This window comes from Tursiops truncatus, chromosome 5 (assembly GCF_011762595.2).
Source record: "Tursiops truncatus isolate mTurTru1 chromosome 5, mTurTru1.mat.Y, whole genome shotgun sequence".
Taxonomy (NCBI): domain Eukaryota; kingdom Metazoa; phylum Chordata; class Mammalia; order Artiodactyla; family Delphinidae; genus Tursiops; species Tursiops truncatus.
The window spans coordinates 95,927,765-95,954,193 of record NC_047038.1 but is presented as its reverse complement, the minus strand read 5'-3'; the positions used below and the strand labels follow the sequence as shown (position 1 = coordinate 95,954,193).

Here is a 26,429-nt window from a genome sequence, read left to right as displayed (position 1 = left end):
TTTGCTTGATAAATTTGATGAGTTGGATGGACATGAAAACGAGTACTCTAGGAGTTTAGGGTAGAACAGAAGGATTGTGTGAGCTACAGTATCCAGGTAGAGTTGAGTAGGTCATAAGGGGTTTCTTGGTAGATGTCTAATGTTTGGGTAGGTTGAGGGGAAAGGAAGCTAAATTCAAGGAGAAAACATGTGCCAAGCCTGAAGGTAAAGCTGGCAAGCATAGGAGACAATGAGGAGACCAGTCTATCTGTAACAAAGGATTTGTGTTAGGGAGTAAGTGCTAGATGGATAGAGTGAAGGTATATGGTGGGAAATGGGGAATCCAGATTGTGGGAAGTTGATTGTCTTCCATGGCAAAAGGATTTTCATAATACTTCCATGGAATGTTAATAGAAGTTAAGCCAAAAAAAAGAAATAAATAAAGAAGACACTGAGGTTTGGGAAACATTGGTTTAAACAGATTTGTTTACTGCAAGATTTCTTTGAACCTTTAAACTGTGCATGCTGAATTTCCAAAATTGTTTAAACTCAGCAAACTTTTGATTATAAAAGAACAGTGATTCTTGGAACATATTTTGGGAAATTGGGATATGTGGGCATTGAGGAAACTCTTGCTGGAATGTTACACTGGCATGAAAGACTCATGAAATCTGGAACTTTTATGATATTGTTTACAGTTCTACCCTTGAGAAGAATATCTTGCAAAAGTATTTTCTCGGTATATCTTAATTGAATGAATTGTTGGTTTTAGTGGATGAAGGAAGAATGAGATCAGGGTGAAGTCAAGATGAATTTACCAATGTGAATCTGATAGTGTGGTATAGGATGGACTGCAGGGGGAAGAGGCTAGAAGCTGAAAAACCAAAAAGGAAGCTGTTAAAATTATCCAGACCTAAGATTTTTTCTTGGACTTGGTGACCCTTGAAAATGGAAACTAAAATGGATAACAGTGATATTTTGCAAAGAGAATTGACAAGACATAGTGATAGATTAGATGAAGGAGGAAGGAAGTTCTCAAGGAACCCAGAGAGTTCAGATGGCTCTGAGGTTGATGGAGTAGGGAAGAAGGAATTTCTGTACAAGACTTTGTTCTGTTTCCTTCATGAAGCCTAATGATTTGATAGATAGGATCATAAATTATCTAATTCCATGAAATTTTACCTTGTGTTTGAGAACTTTCTTTTTTTTTTTTTAATTTAGCCGCACCACCTGGCTTGTGGGATCTTAGTTCCCCAACCAGAGGTCGAACCCAGACCCCAACAGTGAAAGCGCTGAGTCCTGAGTCCTAACCACTGGACCACCAGGGAATTCCCTTCAACACTTTCTGTGTAGAAAAGATCACAAGTTTTTAAACAGCAAAGCTATGTATGGGAGAGAGTTTGAATGAAAAATACAGGAAAATACCCATATTTTAAAAGAATCACACTGAATTTGAGTGAAAGCAAATATATTGTGCAAAGATTCTGACTTAGGCAACTTTTCTTCCAGCTCGTAATTCTATGATATCTACATATAAATTATGCTAATTAGAACATTAGAAATTTAAGGTGATGCAGATTAGGCAATTATTTTGAGCTACTTCTTTTCCAAAAGAAACTGGAGTGTTCTAGGATTACCAACAAGTGGGCTTCTGATTTGGGGAGTGAATAGGCTGGGAGGTTGGAAATGTAAGTGCTGTCTAGTCTAGACGTACTAAGAGTCAAAACATAGGCAAACCTGAACTATCACCATCACCCGCTATGTCTGATCAAACCTTATGAGTCCCAAGGGAGCTGACTTCTCCACCTCGGAAGGAGCAACAGATGGAATGGAAGCAGCACAGACTTCAGACTCAGACTTAGATTTAAATCCTAGGGGAGGATAAGTTGCTTCTTAGCTTTTAGTCTACTTATCTATAAAGTCGGAATAGTCATCTCACAGGATAGTAGTGAGGATTAAATAAGATATAAAAGGACTAGCACTGTAGGAATTAGGCACGCGTGTATACATCAGTGAATGAATACTGTGTTATAGTCCCTTAGGTACACCTTCTACCTACCAACCAGACCTGCTTCCCATCTAAAAATCATATGTCCATTAGTATTGCATCTAGGGACCTTGAAGGTTGCTACCTTTGTGATGATGACAATTAGGAGTGATGATAAAATTGATTTAATAATGATTTTACCAGAAAAAAATATTCAAAACTGTGTTCAAAGGATTTCCAAGTAAAGTATGGTAGTTCTAAGGGTCAGGTGTTGGTGGGGCTAGAAAAAAATTTTTTCCTTGCTGGGAAAGTTGTAAATACATAGGTAGTAATATCAAGAATAAAAATGAAGTGACTCTAAACAGCAAATCACGGTTTTCACTAATTGTAACCAACATCTTCTTTCCATTATACCAGTGAGAAGAAGCTCATTACAGATGCCCTTAATAAAAATCAATTTCTGAAGAGACTGGATCCTCAGCAGATCAAAGACATGGTGGAATGCATGTATGGGAGAAACTACCAGCAAGGGAGTTACATTATTAAGCAAGGAGAACCAGGAAACCATATCTTTGTACTGGCAGGTGGGCTTCACAGATTTTTCCAGTCAACATATAATAAATATTTGCCTATAGTTTAATGATTTTTTGCAAACATTTATAAAAATGCAAAATTGGTTGCTCTATTTGTAGAAAACATAACAGATTGAGCTCATGGAATAGTAACCTTGTTGATCATGTTGCTAATACTTAATATTTACAGAATGCTTTCTCTATGTCCAGCATCCTACTGAGAACTTAATAGAAAGATCTCATTTCAACTCACCGACTCTGTTAGGCAAGTGCTACTATCTTCATGTTACTATGTGGACTGTGTCACAGAGAGGTTAAGTAACTTACCCAAGGCCACACAGCTCATTAGTGGTGGAGGTAGAATGCAAATTTAAACAATCTAATTAGAGAGTCCATACTTTTAATCACAGTGCCACTCACTCAACATATACAAGAAGGCGTTTCAGAGTATTCAAAACACTGCTGCTTGTGTTGACCTTTTTCCATTGTTGTACCATGGAAAAGAAAACAATTATTTTTGTGACTTTGTAAAATATTTTCGTTATATACCAATGATTTCAAAAGACAATTTAGGTACATTTAACCAACAGATAAGTCAAATGGAATGCCTTAAGGTTAAAGCTGGTGTTTTTAGAACCATTTAAATGGCTTCCTCCATACATGATCCCTTGAACGTGCTTCCATGCTGGGTAGATTATAATGGTTAGATAGGAAAAGGATTTATTTCTCAAATGCTTATCAAACACATAAATCTTATACTGGAATTCAACAACTTTTTTTTAGATATAGAAGCAAGAAATCATCTGAACAAGGCTTACAGTTATTGAATGCCCTGTCAAATTCTGAATTGACCCCAATTTTTGAGTTTTAGGGAAAAAAGTTAACTGGCTTGTTCAGAGGTAGTGGTAACCTGGGATGTGCTGTGGCATTTTATTTTGCACTGTAGGTCCTGATGATCTAAGCAATGCTTCATAAACTTTATAATTTTTTTTTTTTTTTTTTTTTGCGGTACACGGGCCTCTCACTGTTGTGGCCTCTCCTGTTGCGGAGCACAGGCTCTGGACGCATAGGCTCAGCGGCCATGGCTCACGGGCCTAGCCGCTCCGCGGCATGTGGGATCCTCCCAGACCAGGGCACGCACCCGCGTCCCCTACATCAGCAGGCGCACTCTCAACCACTGTGCCACCAGGGAAGCCCATAAACTTTATAATTTTTTATTGATGGCCAACTATGGTCAAAGCCCAGTGCTGAGTTCTGAGAGAGACACAGGTGAATAAGACATGATTCCCATGGGAGGTTACATTCTGGTGAGTGACCTGCAACTTTAGACAAATCCTTGTATAGCAAGGAGGGGTAAAAAGAATCACAGAAACTAAGAAACAAAGTTAAGCAATGCTTAACTTTGTTTCCTTGAGGCCTTAGGTGTGGAGCAGAAGTTGCCTATCCAAACAAATTAATACACATCTATTGACAGCGTATAAAAGATTGTTTTCTCTATTTTGATTCTTTAAACATGCCAGTTGCATAATTATTAGTGTATTATTTGCCACATACGTCTTTGTAGACGTCCTTAAAACTATAGTCATCCTCAAGTAATTATTCTCCCCAAGAAGTGAATTACAGTCTTAATTTAGCCAGCCTTCAAGTTTTAGGGACAGGTGACCCAGAGCAATTTCCCCCTCTTTCAACTTTTCTCTTGGCTCTTTCACTTCTACTTTAGCAACACTAGAACATTCTGGCAAGAGAAGATAGGGCATTAAGTCAACCAATATTTAGGAAACCTGCAAGGAAAGATGAGAAACTCATGTCAGCTCATCTTGTTCTTTGCCAGCAACTCTGATGAAAGGCTTGGGGAGAGAAGGGTTTGAACAGAAGTCAGTATCAATATAGTTATGGAAGTCAGGGCTATAGCACACATGGAAATGAAAATTGGATGCTTTCTTATTTGAATTAATTATGATGTTATCTAAGAATTGAATTGTGTGATTTAATTGATTGAGCAAATTAGTTTGTTAATTCAAAATCTCCCCTTTATAAAATAGAGCAAGAATAGCAAATAGTAAAAGCATATTTAGCTTAAAGTTTTGGTATTCCATATAATTGTTCAGTGTTGCTCAAGTCCCATGTGCCATAACGAATTAGAAAAAAACTTGAAATGCATAAAGTTCCATGATACTAACTCAACAGTGAAGCTAAGTAGTTTTGATGGAATAGAATTTAGTTATAATGAGAAATTATTAAATTGCATAACTAATATATAAGATTCGGAGCCAAAACAGAATTTATTTCTTACTAGAATATAAGTTCTAACAGGATAAATATTTTTTCTGTTTTGTCTACCCTGTCTTTCTTTCACCTGGGCTAGTTCCTGGCACAGCATAGGTATTCATATCAGATGCACTGAATGAGTGGTTGGACGGAGATGACCCAGAGCCACTTAGTGGTGAATTAGGAGAAGGAAAGACCAGTTCTTCAAGGGAAAGAGAAATAACCCCACCATTTTCTTCCTCTAAAAATATAGGTCTTTTTTTGCAAAGCTTTTGATTAGCTAAGGTTTTATTTGCATTTGTTTGAAGGGAAAAGAGAAGAGAATTGCCAGGGCAGAAGCATGGTGAGGAAGTTGCCTCTCCCTTCCCCCAAACTCTGCTTAGCCAAAGATTGGTGTCAAGCACTCTTCTTTTTCTTTTTTATGAATTTAATTTTTAGAGCAGTTTTAGGTTTACAGCAAAATCGATAGGGTGGAACAGAGATTTCCCAGATACCCCTGCCTCCCCACATCCACAGCCTCTCCTGTTATCAGCATCACTCACCAGCAAGCTACAGTTTTTTTGTTTTTGTTTTTGTTTTTTGCGGTACGTGGGCCTCTCACTGTTGTGGCCTCTCCCATTGCGGAGCACAGGCTCCGGATGCGCAGGCTCAGCGGGCATGGCTCACGGGCACAGCCGCTCCGCGGCATGTGGGATCTTCCCATACCGGGGCACGAACCCGTGTCGCCTGCATCGGCAGGCGGACTCTCAACCACTGCGCCACCAGGGAAGCCCTGTGGCTCGTCTTTTAATTCTCTTCTTAGTGACTTCATTTATTAATGCATTTCAATGAATGAGGGGTTAGGCAACAAGCAAGGCACGGTGAAGTAACGTACCCAAGGTCACATGGCCAAAGACTAGTCAGAGCCAGGCGGCCTGACTCCAGGGCCAGCATACTTCTCAGTTATGACAAGTTAGTCCTTCCGCCAGTGTGAACACCTGTGCTGTGTTTTCAAGACGTACAGTGATTGTTGTGTTCCTTGTGCAAGAGAAGTAGTTTCATGTGCTACATTTTTCATGGGGTAGAATGAATTTTAAATGAACCACTTGCCATCCACTGCTTCAGGAAAGAGCTTTGTAACAATCACAATAATAATAATATGGGATTTCGTTTGTTTGTTTTTGTTTTTGTGGGTTTTTTTTGGCTGCACTGCACAGCATGCGGGATGTTAGTTCCCCGACCAGGGATAGAACCTGTGCCCGCCTGCAGTGGAAGCGCAGAATCTTAATCACTGGACTGCTAGGGAATTCCCAATAGCTAACACTTACATGGCATCTACTATGTGCTAGCCATGGATCTGTGATCTTACCTGTAGTAACTTATTTACTTCTCACAACTGTATGAAGTAAATATTGTTAATATTATCCCCATTATTGATGAGGAACCCAGGCAGAGTGGGTAACTCTTCAGGCTAATCAGCTAATAGAGAGTGGGCTTCAGTCTGCATTCTTAACCACTTTATTATAATGAGAATCATAATATATCTTACCTGTATGCTTTGTATACCTTCTGATTGTTTTTTTTTAACTTGTGGAATCCAGGTGGATTTTGATTACTTGTGTTTTCTTACATTCTACTTGATAGAGGGTCAACTAGAGGTGTTCCAAGGGGAGAAATGGCTATCATGCATTCCTATATGGACAACGTTTGGGGAACTAGCCATTTTATACAACTGTACAAGAACTGCCTCTGTGAAAGGTAACAGGAGATGAAATGCTGTATTTTTTAAATTGTTACACAACGTTAAAGATAACCTAAGACACTGTTGCATCCTGAGTCTTTTTGTCTCCCGTTGTGCCCCATATGCTCTTATTAATAGAAAGGCTATGCTTATAAAAGGATTTATATTGAAGCCCTTGTCTAAATGATTCAAGCTTAAAAAGATCTTTCCGTCAGATACCTGTATATAAAATATGAGTATGGATTTAAACAGAATTGATTCCAGTATTTGCTGTCGTTGCCACTTCAATTTTGTATTATGTAGACATTTGCCTTTGGCTCATCCAGCATGTTTGCTTTCTATTCTCCATAAGGTTCTGACCATATTACAAACCAGAAAATTTAATTAAACCAATAAATGTGTATAAATGTCAAAAAGGATATGAATTAATTAATGAGAGTTTTCATGAGTGACTTTTGGGATTAGTTCAGTTGCTTCTCCTTAGGGTTCTTGTTTTTATCGACTTTATTCATGGTAATATCAGGTTTTCTTCTGAATTACTTAGATGTGGTGTTTCTCAGAGTTTGGGACGAGGTTATGTGTGTCAGCATTGTTGCAGTATTTGATAAAAATGCAGATTCTGAGGCTCCACTCCAAATAATCTCTGACAGTGGGGCCCAGGGATCTCTATTTTTAACAAGAATGTCAAAATAATTCTAATTCACTCTAAAGTTTAGTAAACCAGAGATTTTGATTTTGATCTCTTCTGTAGGCTCTCATCACTCCTTTAAAAAATATCTTACTACCATAATTTCATACAGATTTTTTAGAGCTGCTACTTCTGTTCTTCTTCCTTTTTAGGTTTTATTCTTGATTTTAATGTCTTTCCTATGAAAACGTTGTCCCAAAAACTGTCTTGCATAATTTCTTTGAAAATGATTTTATATATTTTATGTAAAAGTAACCATAGAGATTCTTAAAATATATTGGCTCCCGTTAGCAACAGTGTCTAAACAACATAAAAAGACATAAAAACAGACTCACACGCAGAGATCTTTAACTCTCAGTTCTCTGCTTGTGAATTCTTCACTCTCTGGATTAGCTACAGGCTGGCTGGCTTTCTTTTGTATCACAGCACAAATCTAAAATACCTCCTGATGATGTAGTGTGTAATTAGGGATTGCAAACTAATTTTAATATCATCCTAAGCAAAACATAATTAGAATGGAAATCTTTTGCTGCTCACTTTCAAATCATCATTTATTTCAAAGCCAAAAATGATTTTATAAAATTACCTACTCTTTACATCACTACTTCCTTCCATTTGCATGCTTAAATAATGCATTGTCCAAGAAATATCATTTTATGAGAGTACATGAAAAATTTATTGATTAACATGTTGGAATGTTTTCTTAATCTAAGAGCTAAACAATATTTTATTATTTTCTTGATTTTTCTAAAGCTATTACCAATGTTAAAACATGGGCACTAGATCGAGAGGTATTCCAGAATATAATGAGAAGGACAGCTCAAGCCAGAGATGAAGAGTACAGAAACTTCCTCAGAAGGTAAGAATAACACGTTGGTGGCAGAAAGAGCAGAAGGTGGTATAGCCATATTGTGGATATGTTGGTTTTATCAGAGTAATTATTTTACTACAATCTTTCTTATTTAAACATTTTCCATATGATTAAGCCAAAGGAACAAAAGAATTCTCTGGCAGTAAATGACACTATATATATGAAGAATTATGTTTCATTCCCATTAGCCTTGTTCACTGATTTATTTCTCTTGCTAATTTTGCCCTTGTGTTGATGGAGTCATTGCACATAGTATAGAATAATGTGCATAAAATCCTAAAATATTCACTTGGGTTGCTCAGTTGACTTTGAAAGATGTCCTATAATTTGGAAGTAGATAACAAAAAATAATGCTTTGCTTAGAATAATATTAAAATAAATGATTTTACTATCCTTACTTGCTTTACCTGAGACGTTTTTTCTCATTGGCATAGCCACGCCATCTTCCAAATTACTATTATTTGCAGCAAATTAACTTGCCAAAAATGTTATTATGCTTGCTATCACGACATGGATCCTTGGAACATACACATTTTGTCAACTGTTCTGAACCCCCAACAACTTGGACGCATCAAATTACAGAGAAACAAGTACCTATGTAACTAAAAAGGTCAGCTACACATTAAAAACATTTTTTTTTTGGAAAGTATAAGTTCCTTATTTAAACTATTTCTGTGTCTTTTGTGGGAGATTTGACAGTCTCTGAAACTGCAATACATACTGTAATGAAATGTAACCTTTGATAAGTGGTAATAACAATAAAATATCCTGTGGTTTCCAAAAATAAATTCCAAGTTCTTTTTAAGTATAGTGACTTTATCTTGCATAACTAGCCTGCAAAGTCAATGATTTTAGGGTTGTGCTGTGCCTATCATGTAGTGAGGACTCAGTGAATATTGAATGAAGGCATTGTTAATCAGTAGAACATTGCAGACATTGAGGTTTTTCATATGGACTCTTGCTGATTTACTTTCCCGGAAACAATAATGACTCCTGGAAGAGAGCTGCAGTAATGACAAGAAGGTGCCTTACCTATACGATAATCAGTGCCTTAGCCATCATGTTGTGGGGTCTACCTGAGTATAGGTAATCTCAAAATCCAGCAACTGAGCAATGCAGGTCAGTATTTAAAGCTAATAAACTGCACTTATGCAAGGGCCAAAAAAGGATACATAAATAAACCGGTGCCCATGGATTGCATCATGTCTGAGATAAAACCTGAGCCACTAGGTTTTCCCTTGGAGTCTAGTGCGTTCTGCCTTAGTGGAGGGAGCTCAGAGAATTTACTAGTACAGGTTCCTTCCCTCCTTTTCTTCTTTTTGGTATCTCATTCATGCATTCATTCATGCATTATTGCCAGGGGTAAACATTGTGGATTCAGTGGTGAACAAGATAAACCTGATCTCTGCCTTCATAGAGGGGAGACAGACAAAAGATTTTTTCTCATATCAATTTCCTCACCAATCCCCAAAGGTGATAGGCTTACAGGAGAGAATTTTCACTAACGCTACAGCGCCCAGTTTGGACCCGAAGTAGAACTTTCATGACAGGCATGTGTTAGTCAATTAAACCAAAGGAACAAAAAGTATTCCCTTTTCTTCTATATGCCACTATATAGAAAGAAGTTCTGGTTAACCCTTTTACCTTTTCATCCATAAGGAGACACATTAGAGAAATACATTTCTCTTCGTTTCATAATATACAGTAAGCTCTTTTCCATTTACATCTTTTTATTATGAAGTATCTGACATGTATCAAAGGATACATAGTACATATGTAAGTTTTAATGACATAATAGTAAAGTGAGCCCCATCAAGCTACGGGCCCAGCCTAAGTAGAAAGTTAGCAATGTTGTTGGCATTCTCATTTGTTCCCCTATGTCATTTTCTAGCCTTCCTCGGGGTACCTCCTCTCCTTGGAGTAGTCTGTATTCTGAAGTTTGGTAATCGTAACCTTCCTATTCTTTATTATTCTGCCTGTAGCTTGGTTTAACCTTTTTTTTTTTGCGGTACGCGGGCCTCTCACTGCCCTGGCCTCTCCCGTTGCAGAGCACAGGCTCCGAACGCGCAGGCTCAGCTGCCATGGCTCACGGGCCCAGCCGCTCCGCGGCACATGGGATCTTCCCGGACCGGGGCACGAACCCGTGTCCCCTGCATCGGCAGGCGGACTCTCAACCACTGCGCCACCAGGGAAGCCCCAGTTTAGCCTATTTTTGAACTTTACAAAATTGGTGTTATTTTGCAAGTCAGTTTTTTCACTCAATACATTTTTTAAGGTTCATCTACTTGGTTAGTGCAGTCATTTCTCCTGTTGTAGAGTTCTGTTATCTGACTCGACCACAGTTCATATATCTGCTCTCCCATTGGGCATGTTCCAGTGTTTTGCAATTACAAGTGATTCAGATGCAGACAGTCTTAGACCCAGCTCCTGGCTACATGCCTCCTGGTCCTTGTGTTCAAGAATGAGTCTAGAGCTCTCTTTTCAAAACTCAGATCCAATCATGTATTTATGGAGGTGCATCATTTTTTCCTTAGGAGTGTCAAATTTTAGATGGTAAGAAAGAAGTATCTATCTTATAGAAATTATATCAACAGTCCTGAGTGAAAATGGGTAAAGTAGAAATTTCTCTCAAAGAACAATTTAATCATACTGATGGGTTAATCATACTGAGTGGAATTTTTTTTTTGCTGTACGCGGGCCTCTCACTGCTGTGGCCTCTCCCGTTGCGGAGCACAGGCTCTGGACGCGCAGGCTCAGCGGCCATGGCCACGGGCCCAGCCGCTCCACGGCATGTGGGATCCTCCAGAACCGGGGCATGAACCCGTGTCCCCTGCATCGGCAGGCGGACTCTCAACCACTGTGCCATCAGGGAAGCCCCTGAGTGGAATTTTTTATATTTTTTTCAAACAATTTCAGTATTCTGTCATTCTCTGTATATTATTATTATCTGTAAAAATGTTCCTATTACATGCCTCTGGCTACCATTAATTTTAAAAGACAGTACAATATGACTAATAATCAAGATCATTTCCATGCTAATTCCTACATTCCCTCCTGGATTCAGTCTTTACTTAATTACAAGGATTTACATGAAAACCTGATTCTCCTCTGGAAGCAGAGGTCCTCATCCATGCTAATAAAAGAGATATTGAGATGTGGAACACATTTCTGGATGTGATTCACTTCGTAAGCCAACAACAAATGTAATTTTTTTTTCTACAAAGAAACAAAATTTGATTTTTTTCCTTTCATGGGATCTTACCATTTTTATTTATTTACCTGTGATAAATGTCTGCTGTTATATGTAATTATATACTTTCAATGTATCTGAAATTCAGTTATTTATGTGTGATATATTTGGAGGTTTACTTTGGAAAAATTAAAGCGCATTATATTTTTTAAATGCATGCATGAATCTATGTAGAGGTGTATATTTATAGTTTAATTCATGATGATAATTAAATAAAGGTTTCTTTTTAATTTTGCAGTGTATCCTTGCTGAAGAATTTACCTGAAGATAAATTAACCAAGATCATTGACTGCTTGGAAGTGGTAAGAAATTTTAAAGTAAAAACTATATTTCATTAAAAGATTATATGATCTAGTCATTATTAGCACTATAAATGATTAAAAAGGAAAAGATGGTGATCACCAGTCCACAGAGACCAGGAGCCTTTTTCTATTGTGAAAACTCACACTGAATTAAGGGGCTGGGGTGGGGTTCAGGGACTCTTCTGAAATATATAAAAGAAAATTGGATTTGCATGTGTAAAGTGACATTTGATTTACATATTTTAATCTTTTTAGTATATTTTATAAAACTAATCTGCCTCACTCAAGAGGCATTTGATTTTCTGCAATTAACATCACAATCCCTTACAGAGTTTTCGTAGTATGAAGGAGTCAGTGATGCATAATTAGGTAATGGAGTAGAGAAAGGGTATATTGGGACTTTTGTGAACAGACTTCTGAATCAAGCTATGAAACATTCCATACTTGAAAACTCTAGGCTATGAAGACTTTAAAGAAAAAAAAAAAAAAACAAAAAAAAAAAACCCTGTACTTAAGAAGCACTTTACCTATTTTAACATCTAGGGAAAAATGGCGTATTGGAACATGTTCAAAAATTCATATTAGGCATCACGCCGATGGTTGGTTCTTGTCCAAGACTAGTCAAGTCTTTTTGTGAATAATGCTTTTATGATATGTACCTTGGATTCTAATAATTTTCATTATATGAAAACCTCTTCAGAGATTAATATTCAAAGTAAATAACCTCTGTCTAACTTTTTTTTGGTGTGTGTCGGTCAATTTCATTGAAACCAAATTGCTTTTCGGGAATTTAAAGGAGGTAAGGAATAGTAAAGGAGTCAGATGTAGACTTTAAGATTTTATAAAGCTATTCTCAGTCGCAGACAAAAAATACCCTGCAAGACTGATTGTTGACAGATTCATGCCTCTGTCAGTCTCAATATACAATGTAAACTAATACCTGTTGAGAAGGGAGCACCAACCATTTTATCCTTAAGTGTAAGTGACACCAGTAATGTTTCCATTTACAATTCATGGAACCCATCCAGCAGTTTATCAAGGACAGGCCATGATGACACAGTGCCTGACCTTGTGTCCCCAGAGCGTTCAGATATGAAGTCATTTTCAAGAGGACTGCTTGCCCTGCATCTCTTGGGATTTTCTCAGTGTAACATAACCCAATCACAGATGTTACAAATTAATAATTCATCCTAATTTCTGAGTGTTTTTTTTTAAAGCTGGAGAGGCCCTATATTTTTTTGTTAACCGAGGAAATCTGTTTTTAATATAACACTAATAGAGTAGATTCACCAGAGGGGAATTCCATGCTGACAGAAAATATTAAAATTTAGTATCATTAAAAATAAATGGTAAATTAGACATATTTATAGTAGCCACAGGCAATAGCTACAGAATATATAGATGGGGGCTCCAACCTAGTATTAATTAACACACAATTCGAATTTGAAAGTCTCATCTTTTAAAACACCCTAGAAGGCTTTATTATATATTAGCATTTGCAAACAGCAGCGTGGTTTATAAAGGGCTCTTTATTCATACCTGGCAAACAAATGTGTCTCTGTAATGTGTGAAAATTCACAAATTCGAAAGTGATTAACAAGGGAGTAATGGGATCTATTTAGCGCTAAGAAAAGCACATAATTTACCAGCATAGCTTGGACTAATGACCCATCAACTGGGTCCTGACCACAGCCAATCACTAATGCATTGGAGTTATGACAGAGCACCTGCTGAGTTCCAGGGCCAGCTGTCCCACAAACTGGCTCCATAATCTTTGAGAAAAACAGGCTGAATCTGGCATGCTATTTAGGAGTTGATTTTGGGTGGTTTTAAGTTTTTGTGCAGGGGGTGGGGAGGGAGTATTAGAATTTCCCGTCACCAAGCAGTTGTTCTGATGTGTTTGTTAAGACTTTGGTTTGTTGAAGTCCTAGACCACATGGCCTGAATGTGCAGTGTTCCAACAGCATTTCTTGCTTTAGCATAAATCACCCAAAGTATTCAGTTCTGGAGGCAGACATTGCCTTTAAACCTCTTCTCGTGGTCTAATGGGAAAAGGAGGGTGGGAAAAGTAGCAACACATTCACTGGTGTGCTTTAAGAGTTAACTAATGAACACCCTAAAGCACGACACAGATTCCAAATGCAGTGTGACTATTAATGATAATGAAAATGACAATGTGACTTCTGTACCTGGCAGTTGGGTAGTATGGAAGACAAGAGTGGAAAGAGTTTTTGTTCCCACTCTTGGTGAGAGATCCGGGAGGCCCGGGATTTGACTGTGTGGTGGATCGAAACGTTACGGAACTCTTTGTTACAGAGATTTAGTGTTTGACCCAGTGACCCTCTGCACTGCCACTCTGATATGGCATCTTTCGTGAAACTGGAGCTCTAGTGGGAGTGGGACTGGGGTAGGGAATGTGAAATGTCCTTGTCCTTAATCAGATCACCAGTGATGCTGATTAAAAGGCAGATTCCCAGGTACTACCTCACACTTACTGAATCAGGAACTCTGGGGTAGGGACCCAGAAATCCACATTTTAACAACACGATTCCTTTTTTTTTTTTTAATTTGTGGTACGTGGGCCTCTCACTGCTGTGGCCTCTCCCATTGCGGAGCACAGGCACCGGACGCGCAGGCCCAGCAGCCATGGCTCACGGACCCAGCCGCTATGCGGCATGTGGGATCTTCCCGGACCGGGGCACAAACCCGTGTCCCCTGCATCGGCAGGCGGACTCTCAACCACTGCGCCACCAGGGAAGCCCAACAACACGATTCTTAAAGTTTAAAGTTATGAATTGAATACATATATTTAGGGTTTGCCATAGTCTGCCTCATTAGTCACAAGTTTTCCATTTTTCATCGTTTTTTGAAAGTCTAGTCTTCCTTTCTTATAGTTCCTGCTAACACTTGCATAAGCCAGAGAGTTTTTCCCATTTTAATGGTTACATCTAGAACCATAAGAAAGTTGAGATAATTGTGGATTTTGCCAGTTTAGGGACCTGTTAATTAAAGGGGGGGTGCAGCTAGGTGTCCTAGAAAGTTAGCTAGTCCAAAGTCTGGAGATTAAGGTTTATGGTCAAGCCTCTGTCCCTCGCAGCTGTCAGTTAATTGGGGTGGGCATCAGGGTCACCTCATCTATAAAATAAGGGGGTGCTGGGTCACATCTGTATGGGCTGTCTCAGTGTTTCAGTTACAAAATTCTATACAGTTGGCTCACCCAAATGGAGGAATTTCTGTTGATTTTCATTTTGCCGGCTCCAGTTCCTTGGAAATAAGCAATCAGATGCTAAAATTATGCTGGAATGGTTGATAGGGTCCACCTAATCCAGGTGTGTTTGCTTTAAAATTTCTAAGGTGTTTTAACTACTGTACTTGGACAAACAAAAATAGCTGGTAGCAAACCCCAATAAATGTATACAGTTTTTTAAACAATCGACTTAGGGACATGGTCACATGATGCAGGGTTTGTGTGTGTGTGTGTGTGTGTGTGTGTGTGTGTGTGTGTGTGTGTGATCATACATCTGACTGTGTATCATCAATTCTTCTTTGTGATGAAGATTTCTAGTCGCACACTAAGGAAACTAAGGAAGTCATAGTCTTGCTTCGTCTTTGTCCTCCATCACCTTAGATTTTAATTCTGGTTGCATATATTCTATTTACAGGCACTCAGGCTCTATCTATCATTTTGCTAGCTATCACAGAATGAGCATTTTCTTTACATGAAAAACTCTTTCCATCTTTAGCAGTTTCTGATGTATGGTTTTCTTCTTCTTTTTTTTCCAGTGTATGGTTTACTTTTAACCTCTATCTCTCAGTCTGCCCTGGAATTGATTTCCTAAGTTTCCTTTTGGCCATATACTAAGTACCTACTCTCAGTGTTTCTAGATATCTTCTTTTAAATCATCTTTTTCAGACTGTGGGACACAACTCATTAGTAGGTCATAAAATCAATTTAGAGGAACACTTTAAAAAAATATCAGGGTAGTAAGCACAAGTATTGTTCAGATATGTTTCAGATTTATACAAATGTGTGTGTGCATGCTCACATGTGTGTATGTGAGTGTATATATAAAATATGTTTCTTACTGTAGGTCAGGGTAAAAACTGCTTGAAAACCATCGCTTTACAGGGTAGGGTCTATGGCTTCTTGGTCCTCTAAGGGACCCCTTTGCAATGTAACCACAGGACAATAAACCACACTGTTTGAAGTTCTCTTTTTGGTGTTGGTGACCACCCTGGCTAGACTGGCTGCACTCCCCAGTTGACAAACACTGGCTAGTGTGGCATCGTAGCCAGTACTTACCACTATATATTTATGGTCTGATCTACATCCACAGCCTTTCCTGATCTATGAAGTTACTGTCAACACACTGCGAGGTATTATTTATCTTCCTCCCATGGTTTTGGGTGACAAAGACTCATCCCTGGGAAAAATACCACCAGGAAGCTTGCCCCTTAAGAAACAACAAAGCGCTTTCTCAGTGTTCCATTTCCAGCTTCTGCCTTTTGGCTTATCCGACTGACAGAAATGAAAGCTGCACATCTGCACAGACCAGAGGCTGTGTAATAACTGAAGAACAGCCTATAAGCAGTTCAGAAATTCTCCAGATTCCTTCTGCTCTGTCTGGGTAATGGGGACTGAGATTGAGATAGGAACAGGAGAGCCTGAGACCGCCTGAAACAGGAACGCCCACCGTGACACTAGCAGTTCTAGTAAAGAGAATTGAGCATTAACTATATCATGAAGACCCCTGCACTGCAGTGTCATGGTCACTTACTTAACCTTTGCGGGTCACAGTCATCTGAATGGTAAAATCACACTTGAATCGAGTGAAGGTTTGTGATAGAGCTATAATGAGAAAAAATAGAGAGTTGGAGTAAGCAGCTTTTGATGTAAAAACTCAAAATATTATTTCCCGGGTAGAACAGAAGCATGTTTCTTGCTCACATAACAGTCCAGGGAGAATGGTCCTAGGTGGCTATGCAGAATCCTTCAGGAACCCAAGCTGATGGCTACTCTGCCATCTTCCACATGGTCCCTCTCCCAGGATTTCTCTGGGACATGCCGTTACAAATGGGGCACAAGTATGAAGGCATGTGTCTGGAATGGTTCATGGGCCTGGCATGGAAGTGGCATACGTTGCTTCTACTCAGACCCTTTTAGCTGGAAGTTAACCACATGGCCACAGCTAACAGCAGGGAGGCTGGGGAATGCAGTTTACCTGTGGAAGACATTGATGACCAGCTCACAGACTCTTTCGCAAGAATTAACAGTCACCAGGTGACTATCTCACTTAATCCTCACACATCCTTAGGTGTGGTAGGTCATACCATCTTAATTTTACAGAATAGGAAACTGAGGTCCAGAAGATTTAAGTAACATCTAAGCAAACCGTTCTCAGCCTCTCCCTTAACATGGCAATCATTAATTGAGTATTTACTACATTTCAGGTGCTTTTAATGCATCAAAAATTAATTGTCTTTAATTGACTTATGGTGGTAGGCAAAAATGGACCCCCTCCAAAGTATCCACATCCTAAACCCTGGAATGCATAAACGCGTTATGTTACATGGCAAAAGGAACTTTGCAGATGTAATTAAGGTTTGGGACCTTAAAATAAGAGAGATTATCTTGGACTATCTAAGTGGGTCAAGTATTATTACACGGGCCCTTAAAAGCAGAGAATTTTCTCTGGCTGGAATCAGAGAGATGCAGCAGAAGTGGAAGTCAGAGAGATTCCAAGTGTATGAAGAATTTCATGTGCCCTTACTGGTTCTGAAATATCAGGGGCTCTGTGCAAGGACAGGAGAGAAGTCTCTGGGAGCTAAGGGGGCAGCCCCCAGCTCACAGCCATCAGGGAAATGGGACCTTATCCTACAACCGCAAGGAACTGAATTCTGCCAACAACCTGATTACACTTGAAAGCAATTTTTTCCCCGGAGCCTCCAGAAAGGAACACAGCCCTACTGACACCTTGACTTCAGCCTCGAGAGACCCTGAACAGAGAAATTCAGGTGAACCACACTGTGCCTGGACTCTCTGTCCCACAGAAACTCAGATAATAAATGGGGGTAGTTTCAAGCCACTAAGTGTGTGTGGTTATTTGTTACAGCAGCAATAGAAAACTAATGTGCTTACCTTCTCTCAATCTTTGAGTATAAATATTCTTATTTGAATTTTCTGGATTGATGAAAGTGAAATTCAAAGCAGAACTGAGATTTGAATCTAGATTTCTGTGGCTTCAAAGTGCCTTTTCCCCTGAGATATTCTGCTTCCTTCCATGAGATGTTGAATGCCTTGTAAAATGTACATAGTGCTATGTAAATAAAAGGTAAGTTTATTAGTATTAGGAGTAATGTTTATTCCATAAATGTAAATATGTTTTAAGAGTAAATGACCAAAAAAGATACTGAACTATAGCAGACACAAAACTAGTTTGTTTGGATTTTATTTTCAAGTCTAAAATAAAAATAAGAGAGAGCTATTGTGTTGTTCTTTTTGCCTTTTATGAAAATTAAACAAGCCCATTTTTGTTTGTATAAATAATTAAGAGATCCATTTTAGTTCTATGACTTTGTGCCAATATCAAATTAAAGCAAAGTAGGGATGGAAAGTTTAATCCATCTTTTATTTTCTAAGACACTGAATTACTTTTTTGGTCTGGCAGGTGGAAGAATTACTTTTCCCTGACAAGAATTCTCTGATTACACTCACCTATATGAGGGAAACAAAGAAATAAGTGACAGTTTAGGATTTCATGAGGTTAAACTTTGTTGAAAAACAGAATTTACATGTAAAAATTCTAATGTCAACCTTTCATGATGATAAATCTTTGGAAAGAATCCATATGAAAGAGCTCCTTACTGTGTATGTAGAATTTTCCCAACCTTTGCTCTGAAAGAAATTAGGAATTGAGGCTGATATTCCTCATATCCATTGAGGATAATATTTTCAATTTATTAGATAATATTTGTCCTCTTTCTAAACTCTAGCGCCAGTTTCAGACTGTTGCAGATCACTGAACCGTTTGTATTTAGATTATTTGGGTGAAGCCCACCTGCGGATCGGTGATAATTGCCTTGCTCTCGTTTCTTTGTGTCTTCAGTGTCCATGCTTGAAATTCAGTATTCCAGGTGAATTTTTTTTTCCATGAAAGATAAACATAAATGCAGATAAACAAGCAAAAGTCTCTTTACTTTTTTATGGATTAAGACTACAATATTTAAGAAGATTACAATTACAATAAGCAAAAAAATAACAGAAACAGGTGTGGAATGCTCATTTATAAGACACCAGGAGTTCTATTTCATTTGTGTCATCTGAACGTCTCTGCTGCATCTAACTTTTTCTTTTTCTCTTGTCCCCATAGGAATACTATGACAAAGGAGATTACATTATTAGAGAGGGAGAGGAAGGAAGTACCTTTTTCATTTTAGCAAAAGGAAAGGTAACTATTAGTTAAAGCTTACTTAAAGTAAATCAAAGAATCGTATCAAATCTGTTGGCCATAAACACAGCAGTGTTCTGCATTGCAGCCTAAGTCCTCTGTCTGCAGTGAGCAGTTAAAGGACCTTCTGCTCAGAAGAGTCCTGGGGAAGCGGCGGGGGGCAGTCTGAGCACTGGCTTTGGGCCCACAGGAGACTTGTCTTGGGTTCCAGCTGATTTAGTAATTTCTTAGTGACCTTAGTCAGGTCACTTGGCTTTCTATGGATGTCGTTTCATTGTGTATAAAATGACTGGATTATTTCTAATAATCCAATGAGTGTGTGATTCTCAGCCCAGGGGTCTAAGATCAAGGGCTGGAACATTTCCCCAACCCACTGATAAGACAAACAACAGGTGGAAGAGAATGAACTGGACAATTGAGGACAGAATGATCAGGCATCAAGCTGTAGAACAATATGGCTCAGAACTTCAATTCGTACACAGTTGCTCAAGTTGATTTAGATGCTGATGAAAATTTTACGCTAATATAGACAACAAATCTTTTTTTTAACTAGATGTTGAGTGGATAACATGTTGCCGGTTATTCCCAGCTTGACTCTTTACAATGTTCCTCAGAGACAAAAAGCATTTGTGGAATATTGATGGAAAGGATAAAATCTTGAGCACCTGTGTCTATAAACTGTCAGATTTTCACATATGCTCTTTCTTCCATGGAAGAGTTTATCATCAGAGAATCAGACACTGCCCTTTGTAAACTGGTTTTGTGGTTGAACTGGACCCCCAGTGACGGAAAAAAATGTTTTAACATAATAGTTTCAGAAACTCTTCAACACTCAGAACCACTTTTTATCATTTCTCCTCAACCTGGACCTCATACTTTGAAAGAATCCTGGTTAATAAACAAATTGCATTTATCATTTAAAAATTTTTAAATTTATTGTGATTTCCATAAGTGCTAACCAGAATTTCTAATCAGAATGATGCAGTCCTTCTTACCATGTTGAACTGGAATAATTCTAGCCACAAAAGGGAATATTGAAGTTTTTGTTTGGCTCTGCTACGGGGGTTCTTGAACCTTCCTGGGCTGTGGATCGCACTGGGACTGTCATGAAAGTTGTGGACCCTCCTCTATATCCACATTTTGCATTCAGTTTTAGAGGGTACACAGGAATCAACAAGTCAGTCATGGACATGAGATTTAGAACTCTTGATACTCAGTCTTATTCGTGATTGATTTGTCAACTCCGTTTGGCTTTTTGAAAAAATAAAGTTCCCACAGGACCATTATTATTTGCTTTGAGCATCCTTAGGAAGGAATAACTGGATTCATGTAAAAAATTATAACTTTGAGTCGTGAGGTTTGGATGGAGAAGCTTCCTCTTATAAAAGGTGGATTGTGTTCAATCACAGGATTTTCTAGTCCATCCAAATGAGGTGACTATAGTTAGATTGTCATAACTACTGCAAAATTAAAGCAAAGCCTTTGATTTTTCCTTATTGGGTCAAGTTTATACAGAACAGGAGGGTCTGGTTGAATGGATATGTGTTCAGATTTTCCTTATTTTCTTCTCTCTCTCTCTCTTCTTAAATTATTTGACATCATTTAGGTAAAAGTCACCCAGAGTACCGAGGGCCATGATCAACCACAACTGATAAAAACTCTGCAGAAAGGAGAATATTTTGGAGAAAAAGCTCTTATCAGGTGAATCTATGAATTTATATTCCATACTTAAATAATTCTTTGGTTGTTTTGCATGTGCACCTACCCACTGAGAGTTGTCAAACTGAGCTACCAAATTAATGGCAGCCATTATCCAGGAAATAAACAAATTTTTAAACTGAATTCTAAAATATTCATTGTTAAGCAGGAAATAAGTATATTAATTCTGCACGGGAAATAATTTAGAAAGTCTTAAGTCTACTAGTGAAAATAAAATTGGTCTTCTCTTAGAATTTTTAGTTTAAAAGAGAAAGAAATTAAAGGCATGAAATTTTAAATTTTCCCATAAGAATGAGTTTTTATATTTTCAAGGTTTGAAATATTGTCCTGTTTTACCCTTTAAGAAATGATCAAATAATGACTTTACGTATTTTTTGTGTTTTTAACTCATTATGTCAAAGGTAATATTTTCTTAAGAATTTTTATTGGCTCATTTTGCAAGCTTTAGAAACAACTCAAAATAGTGTATTTGACATTTCTACCTGAACCTTAGGCCTTTTGAGATATGAGTTTATTTACTGTTGATCTAAGTTATGGAAGAAACATTTGTAAAGCTTAATCAAATTGCTCAGGAGACACTATGTGCTTCCTGGAACTCAGAAAACAACTTCAAGTCTAAAAAAAATTTTCTTAAATATAAATAACTTTATAAAAATTCAAGTTAGAATTTTGAGCAACACACTCTTTTTTGGAGTTACATATGTTTTTAAATGAATACTTGAAATTAATTAAGAAAGAATTTAAAATTTATGTTATTACTAAATGCTTTTTATTTCATATTTATGCTTATAAAAATGAGTAGTGTGTCTGCTCATTTTTCTTCCTTTTTAATTTTTGTCTGTGAAGCCCTAGTTCTGCATGTCAGGATTACATTTAGTACAGAGCAAAGAAAAAGTGTTCATATATTACCTGAAGACAAATTTGATTCTTTAAAAATCATAAAGCTCTTATTTTTTAAAGAAAATTAAACTACTTAATCCTAGTAAGTTATGGCTATTTTGTAAACAATTTAAAGACAAGTTGAATTTTTATTTCCCATTTTCTAGCTGGTAATGAACTTGTTTCAATAACAGGGAAATCGTCCTCTTTTGTTTGCTTATTTGTGACAATATGAATTTGTTCATGTAATGCAATCATGTAATACCATTATTCAAGACTTCAATGTATTTGTTCTTAACATTAACACATTATTTTTCTCATACCTTCAAGCAAAACTATTAAAGTTTGAAAGTGCAGAGAAATTATTTATAAATGCACTATAGACTCAAGATAGCTCTGGAAAGGAAATATGCTGTCTGGTTATGCTGGATCTGAAATAATTTGTGCTCTATGTTGCAACCAGCCAATTACAGTGTTTTCCCATGAGAAACATGGGGATTTATATTTAATAAAGACACAACTCCCCAAAGCATTTAAAATGTAAAGCTAAAATCAATGAGGAGGAGAGTTGGATACAAATATTTTTACATTTTTGTGCATTTTTATGCTATCACTTTTTAGGGCCACTGACTGTGGCTCAATGTTCTTATATTCTGTGTATTTTCCATGTATTTCCATTAAATAGTCCCAGGAGTTCTTTCAGCATTTTATGTGCAAAAATAAATCCGTGGCACTTACACAGTTATTATGAAAGAAACAGATGTGTATTTGTAAACATCTAATACTTGTGCACTGTTTGCAGAGAATATTCCTAGTCAAAATCATGACACTGTCAAGTGAAAGGATACCATACCTCTTTTTTTTTTGAACTAACAAAGCAAATAGTTTACCCATATCCAAGATCATATCATATAGATATCTACATACATGCAATTTGAGTGTAAACTACCCAGCTCCCAACTCAAAAGCATATCAAGCTGAAAGGTTTCACCAGTGTCTTCTAGCAAGGATCCTGTAAACTTGGGAGGGACTGTGGGTTATGTCAGAAGGTTTCTGGATGCCAGCTATGTGGATGGGGGACCTCTCTGGAATGAGAGATGGGCTGCCAGCGTTTTCTCTGTCCCATCGCTAAAGGAAGATGAAAGAAGTATACTTTTTGTGATGCTGTTTTTGATGAAGTTGCTTAGAGCAGTCTTAGTATGATTGCTGCTCCAAGTTACCTTAAATAAATCTCAGAGCACTGAGTACTATATGGATGTACCTTCTTTTCAGGGTCTTTAGTTTGTAACTAATAGAGGGAGACAACTAACATAAACAAAGGTCTCTAAAGAAATACTTTACCTGGTGCTTGACCCATTGGTATTCATTAGGTAATTAAATTTACCATCATTAGATCATATGCTATAATTCATTGTATCTAAGGGGATTATTGTGAGATGCACTATTATATTATGTACCCCTGAGAAAGAAAGACAGTGCTATTAATTACACTATGACTCATCGTCGATTGTAAGGCATGCTCTGATTTCAGAGATTTTAATGGAAAATGTACATCTTAGACTATGAAATGAAAGATTTTAGTATTTCTTTAATTCACTGGGTGATATGACACTAAAAACACTTTCTTCAGGTTTTACTCCTGACTGGTTTGTTAGAGTTAATTACTTCAATGTTTTTCTTATAAATTTCTTTGATCGGTTCATTTCAATTTTGGCTGCTTATTAATTAGCAATTCCTGTTTGATCAGAGTAGGGCTATCTTATTTGGGCTGACACAGAGCGCAGAATGAAATTCCACGCACAGTTGCACTCACTGATTCCTTTACATTCTTAGTGCATTTAGCTTCTTCTCCTCTGTATTCCTTGTGTGCATGCCCTTTATTAGGACACATTTCAAATCCTTTTTTTGGGAAGGGGTAGAGTATAAATTATGATTTTTTAAAAAAAGCATGATCTTTGGAAGGTTTAAGTGACGGTGTTTCATACCAGTAGCAGATTTCCCTAATAAAAATGGATGTTTAATTTCTCACTAGAAAATTGACTTTCCTGTTTTTATCTGCAGTGAAGATGTCAGATCAGCTAACATTATTGCTGAAGAAAATGATGTTGCATGCCTGGTTATAGATCGTGAGTGAGTATACCGATGTTGTCGGAGAATGCAGGCTACTGCCACCTTTGAAGACTTGGCCTTCTGTTACTACAAGGGCCCATCTGTCTTCCCTTTCATCAGCACTTGGAAACGCTGGCCAATCCTCAGCTGCGAGTACATTCGATTAAAATTCATGGGAAGGAACTGGGCCTTCTGATCTGAATCTGTCTGCGGCAGTGGCAGATGCTGGCAGGCTAAATATTTTGTGTGCAGAGTTTGTACATAAATATCAGCAATAGACTGGTTTAAATTCTGCATCTTACAGAGAAATAAGCTTATTAGTACTCTCATGGATTTTTCCCCATACAATGTAGTGAACAATTTCATAATTTATTGCTAAAATGCTCTAAGCCGTCAGAAACCTCTCTCTCTCAAAATATAAAATGTTCATTAGCTAGATGTATTCCCAGAGAAGTTTTAGTTTAATGCTTGTAGTGATTTGCAGAAGATGTATGTCAATATTAATCTCTAAATGTCTGAGGTTATTTCTCAGAATATTTCATCTTGTGTCCTTAACTCACTTCAAATCAAATTTGAATCTGACCCCTTGGATCTCTCATTAATCAGTTGAATATTTATTGACTATCTAGATATAAAAAAGGAAATTCAAATATACCAAAACTAGGCCATTGTCTGACAAAAGCCATGTATAGTCAAAAGAAATAGGGTATACTCATATGAAATATTAACAAAAAATAGTAAAATGACAATAGGTATCACAAGAGTATGTAGATGATTGCTAATTGAATACAACATTTATTGAACATAGAATCATAGAGATTTAGAGCTGTAAAGAACTTTGGAATATTTTACAAAATCTTTTTATTATGGAAAATTTCAAACATATTAAAAAATAGGATGATATTATGGACCCCATCATGCAAGCTCAAGAATTATCAATTAAAGCCTTTTCTATACCACTTTGCCATCCTCTCCCTGCCTTCTACACACTATTTTCAAGCAAATTCCAAACATAAAATTATTTCATCTATGAATTTTACTAGCATCTCTAAAAGCTAAGTATTATTTATAATACATGACCACAATAACATAACATGCCTAACAAGTTACCAATTCTTTCTTTCTTTATTATTTTTTAATTGAGGTATAATTGACACATAACATTATATTAGTGTCAGGTGTACAACATAATGATCCAATATACGGATACATTGCAAAATGGTCACTACAATAAGTCTAGTTAGCATCCATCACCACACATAGGACAATAATTCTTAGTATCACTTTGAGTTACTTTAATCTTTCCCTTACAGATAAAAAAAAGTAAGTCCAGGTCAGTTAAAGAATTGCCCCCGGGCTTCCCTGGTGGTGCAGTGGTTGAGAGTCCGCCTGCCGATGCAGGGGACACGGGTTCGTGCCCCGGTCCAGGAAGATCCCACATGCCGCGGAGCGGCTGGGCCCGTGAGCCATGGCTGCTGAGCCTGTGCGTCCGGAGCCGAGAGGCCATGACAGTGAGAGGCCCGCGTACCGCAAAAAAAAAAAAAAAAAAAAAAGAATTGCCCCAACAGTGTCATCTGTGATGGAACAGGGGCTTCTGCCCAGGTCTTCCAGTGCCTTTCAGCAGTCTTTCCACCATGCCATTTGGCTCCCATAGCATGTGTTCAGAAGGGAAGCAATCACAATACTGTGAAGTGGGAAAAGTTTTACTTTATTTTTTAAGTGTGGAAATGGGGCTTAAAATTCACAGGAGTTTTCTAGGCAAAGAGGAAATGTGGAAATCTCTCCAGGTGAAGTAAACCTTAAAAACAAAGGCATAGGGCTAGGAAGTGCAAATCATGTTCAGATGAAGGTAATCTTTGGTGGCAGCTCTCAAATGGAAAATATATTGATATGGTATTGCCCTGACAATGCACTGTTTTGTATATGAGTTCCTTAAAAATATATGCATGCACTAAATAGCATTAGCGGTGTGGTAAAATCTTACAAATTGCTCCAAAATGCAAGGACTAAAAACAGGATAGAAAGGAAGAACTCCTCCCCCTTTTCTTTATTATAATCACATAACCAAATATTTATACAATATCTCATGGATTCATAATCCATGTAAAGGATGCAATGGTTTTTATAGAGTTTATAAATTATTTGGAAGTTTATAATTTTAAAACGCTTAATTTACATGTGCATAGTTGAGATTCTTATAACATAGAGAGTACTGTCCTGTTAGACACAATGAGACATTAAAAGTTACATGAATTTATTCTGTGCATAAGAGAAACTGAATATCAGGTATGACTGGGTTGACCTACATCCTGGATTTCCTGGGACAGTTCTGGTTATTCCAACATGTTTATGATTGGCACTCCCCTTCACTCTGGAAAACATTCAGTTTGAATGATAAATTATATGATCATTGTAGCTATCACTTATAAAGCTAGATTAAGATCCCGTAATAATTCTCCCATAGTACCCTTACATCATTGTTCACACTTTATTTGATTGCTTTATTTAACATCTGTCTTCCCACTCTTCTGTTTCTTCATGAGGACAGAAACATTTACTTTGTTCGCTGCTGTTGCTGTGCCAGCATTTGACATAGTCCTTGGCATAACAGGAAGCGATCCAGATGCTGGCTTAATA

The 26,429-nt window shown here is 37.6% G+C and overlaps 1 protein-coding gene across 2 annotated transcripts in view; it reads left to right on the top strand.

The window, feature by feature from the left end:
• Positions 1 to 26,429, top strand: part of PRKG2 (protein kinase cGMP-dependent 2) — an 85,790-nt gene that overhangs the window by 18,848 nt on the left and 40,513 nt on the right. For both annotated transcript variants that reach the window (XM_004316075.3, XM_004316074.4), the window contains exons 2-8: positions 2,384 to 2,550; positions 6,430 to 6,543; positions 7,968 to 8,073; positions 11,574 to 11,637; positions 19,008 to 19,085; positions 20,692 to 20,786; positions 23,745 to 23,813. In XM_004316075.3, coding sequence (XP_004316123.1) covers positions 2,384 to 2,550; positions 6,430 to 6,543; positions 7,968 to 8,073; positions 11,574 to 11,637; positions 19,008 to 19,085; positions 20,692 to 20,786; positions 23,745 to 23,813 — 693 coding nt within the window. The remainder of the gene's footprint in view (positions 1 to 2,383; positions 2,551 to 6,429; positions 6,544 to 7,967; positions 8,074 to 11,573; positions 11,638 to 19,007; positions 19,086 to 20,691; positions 20,787 to 23,744; positions 23,814 to 26,429) is intronic.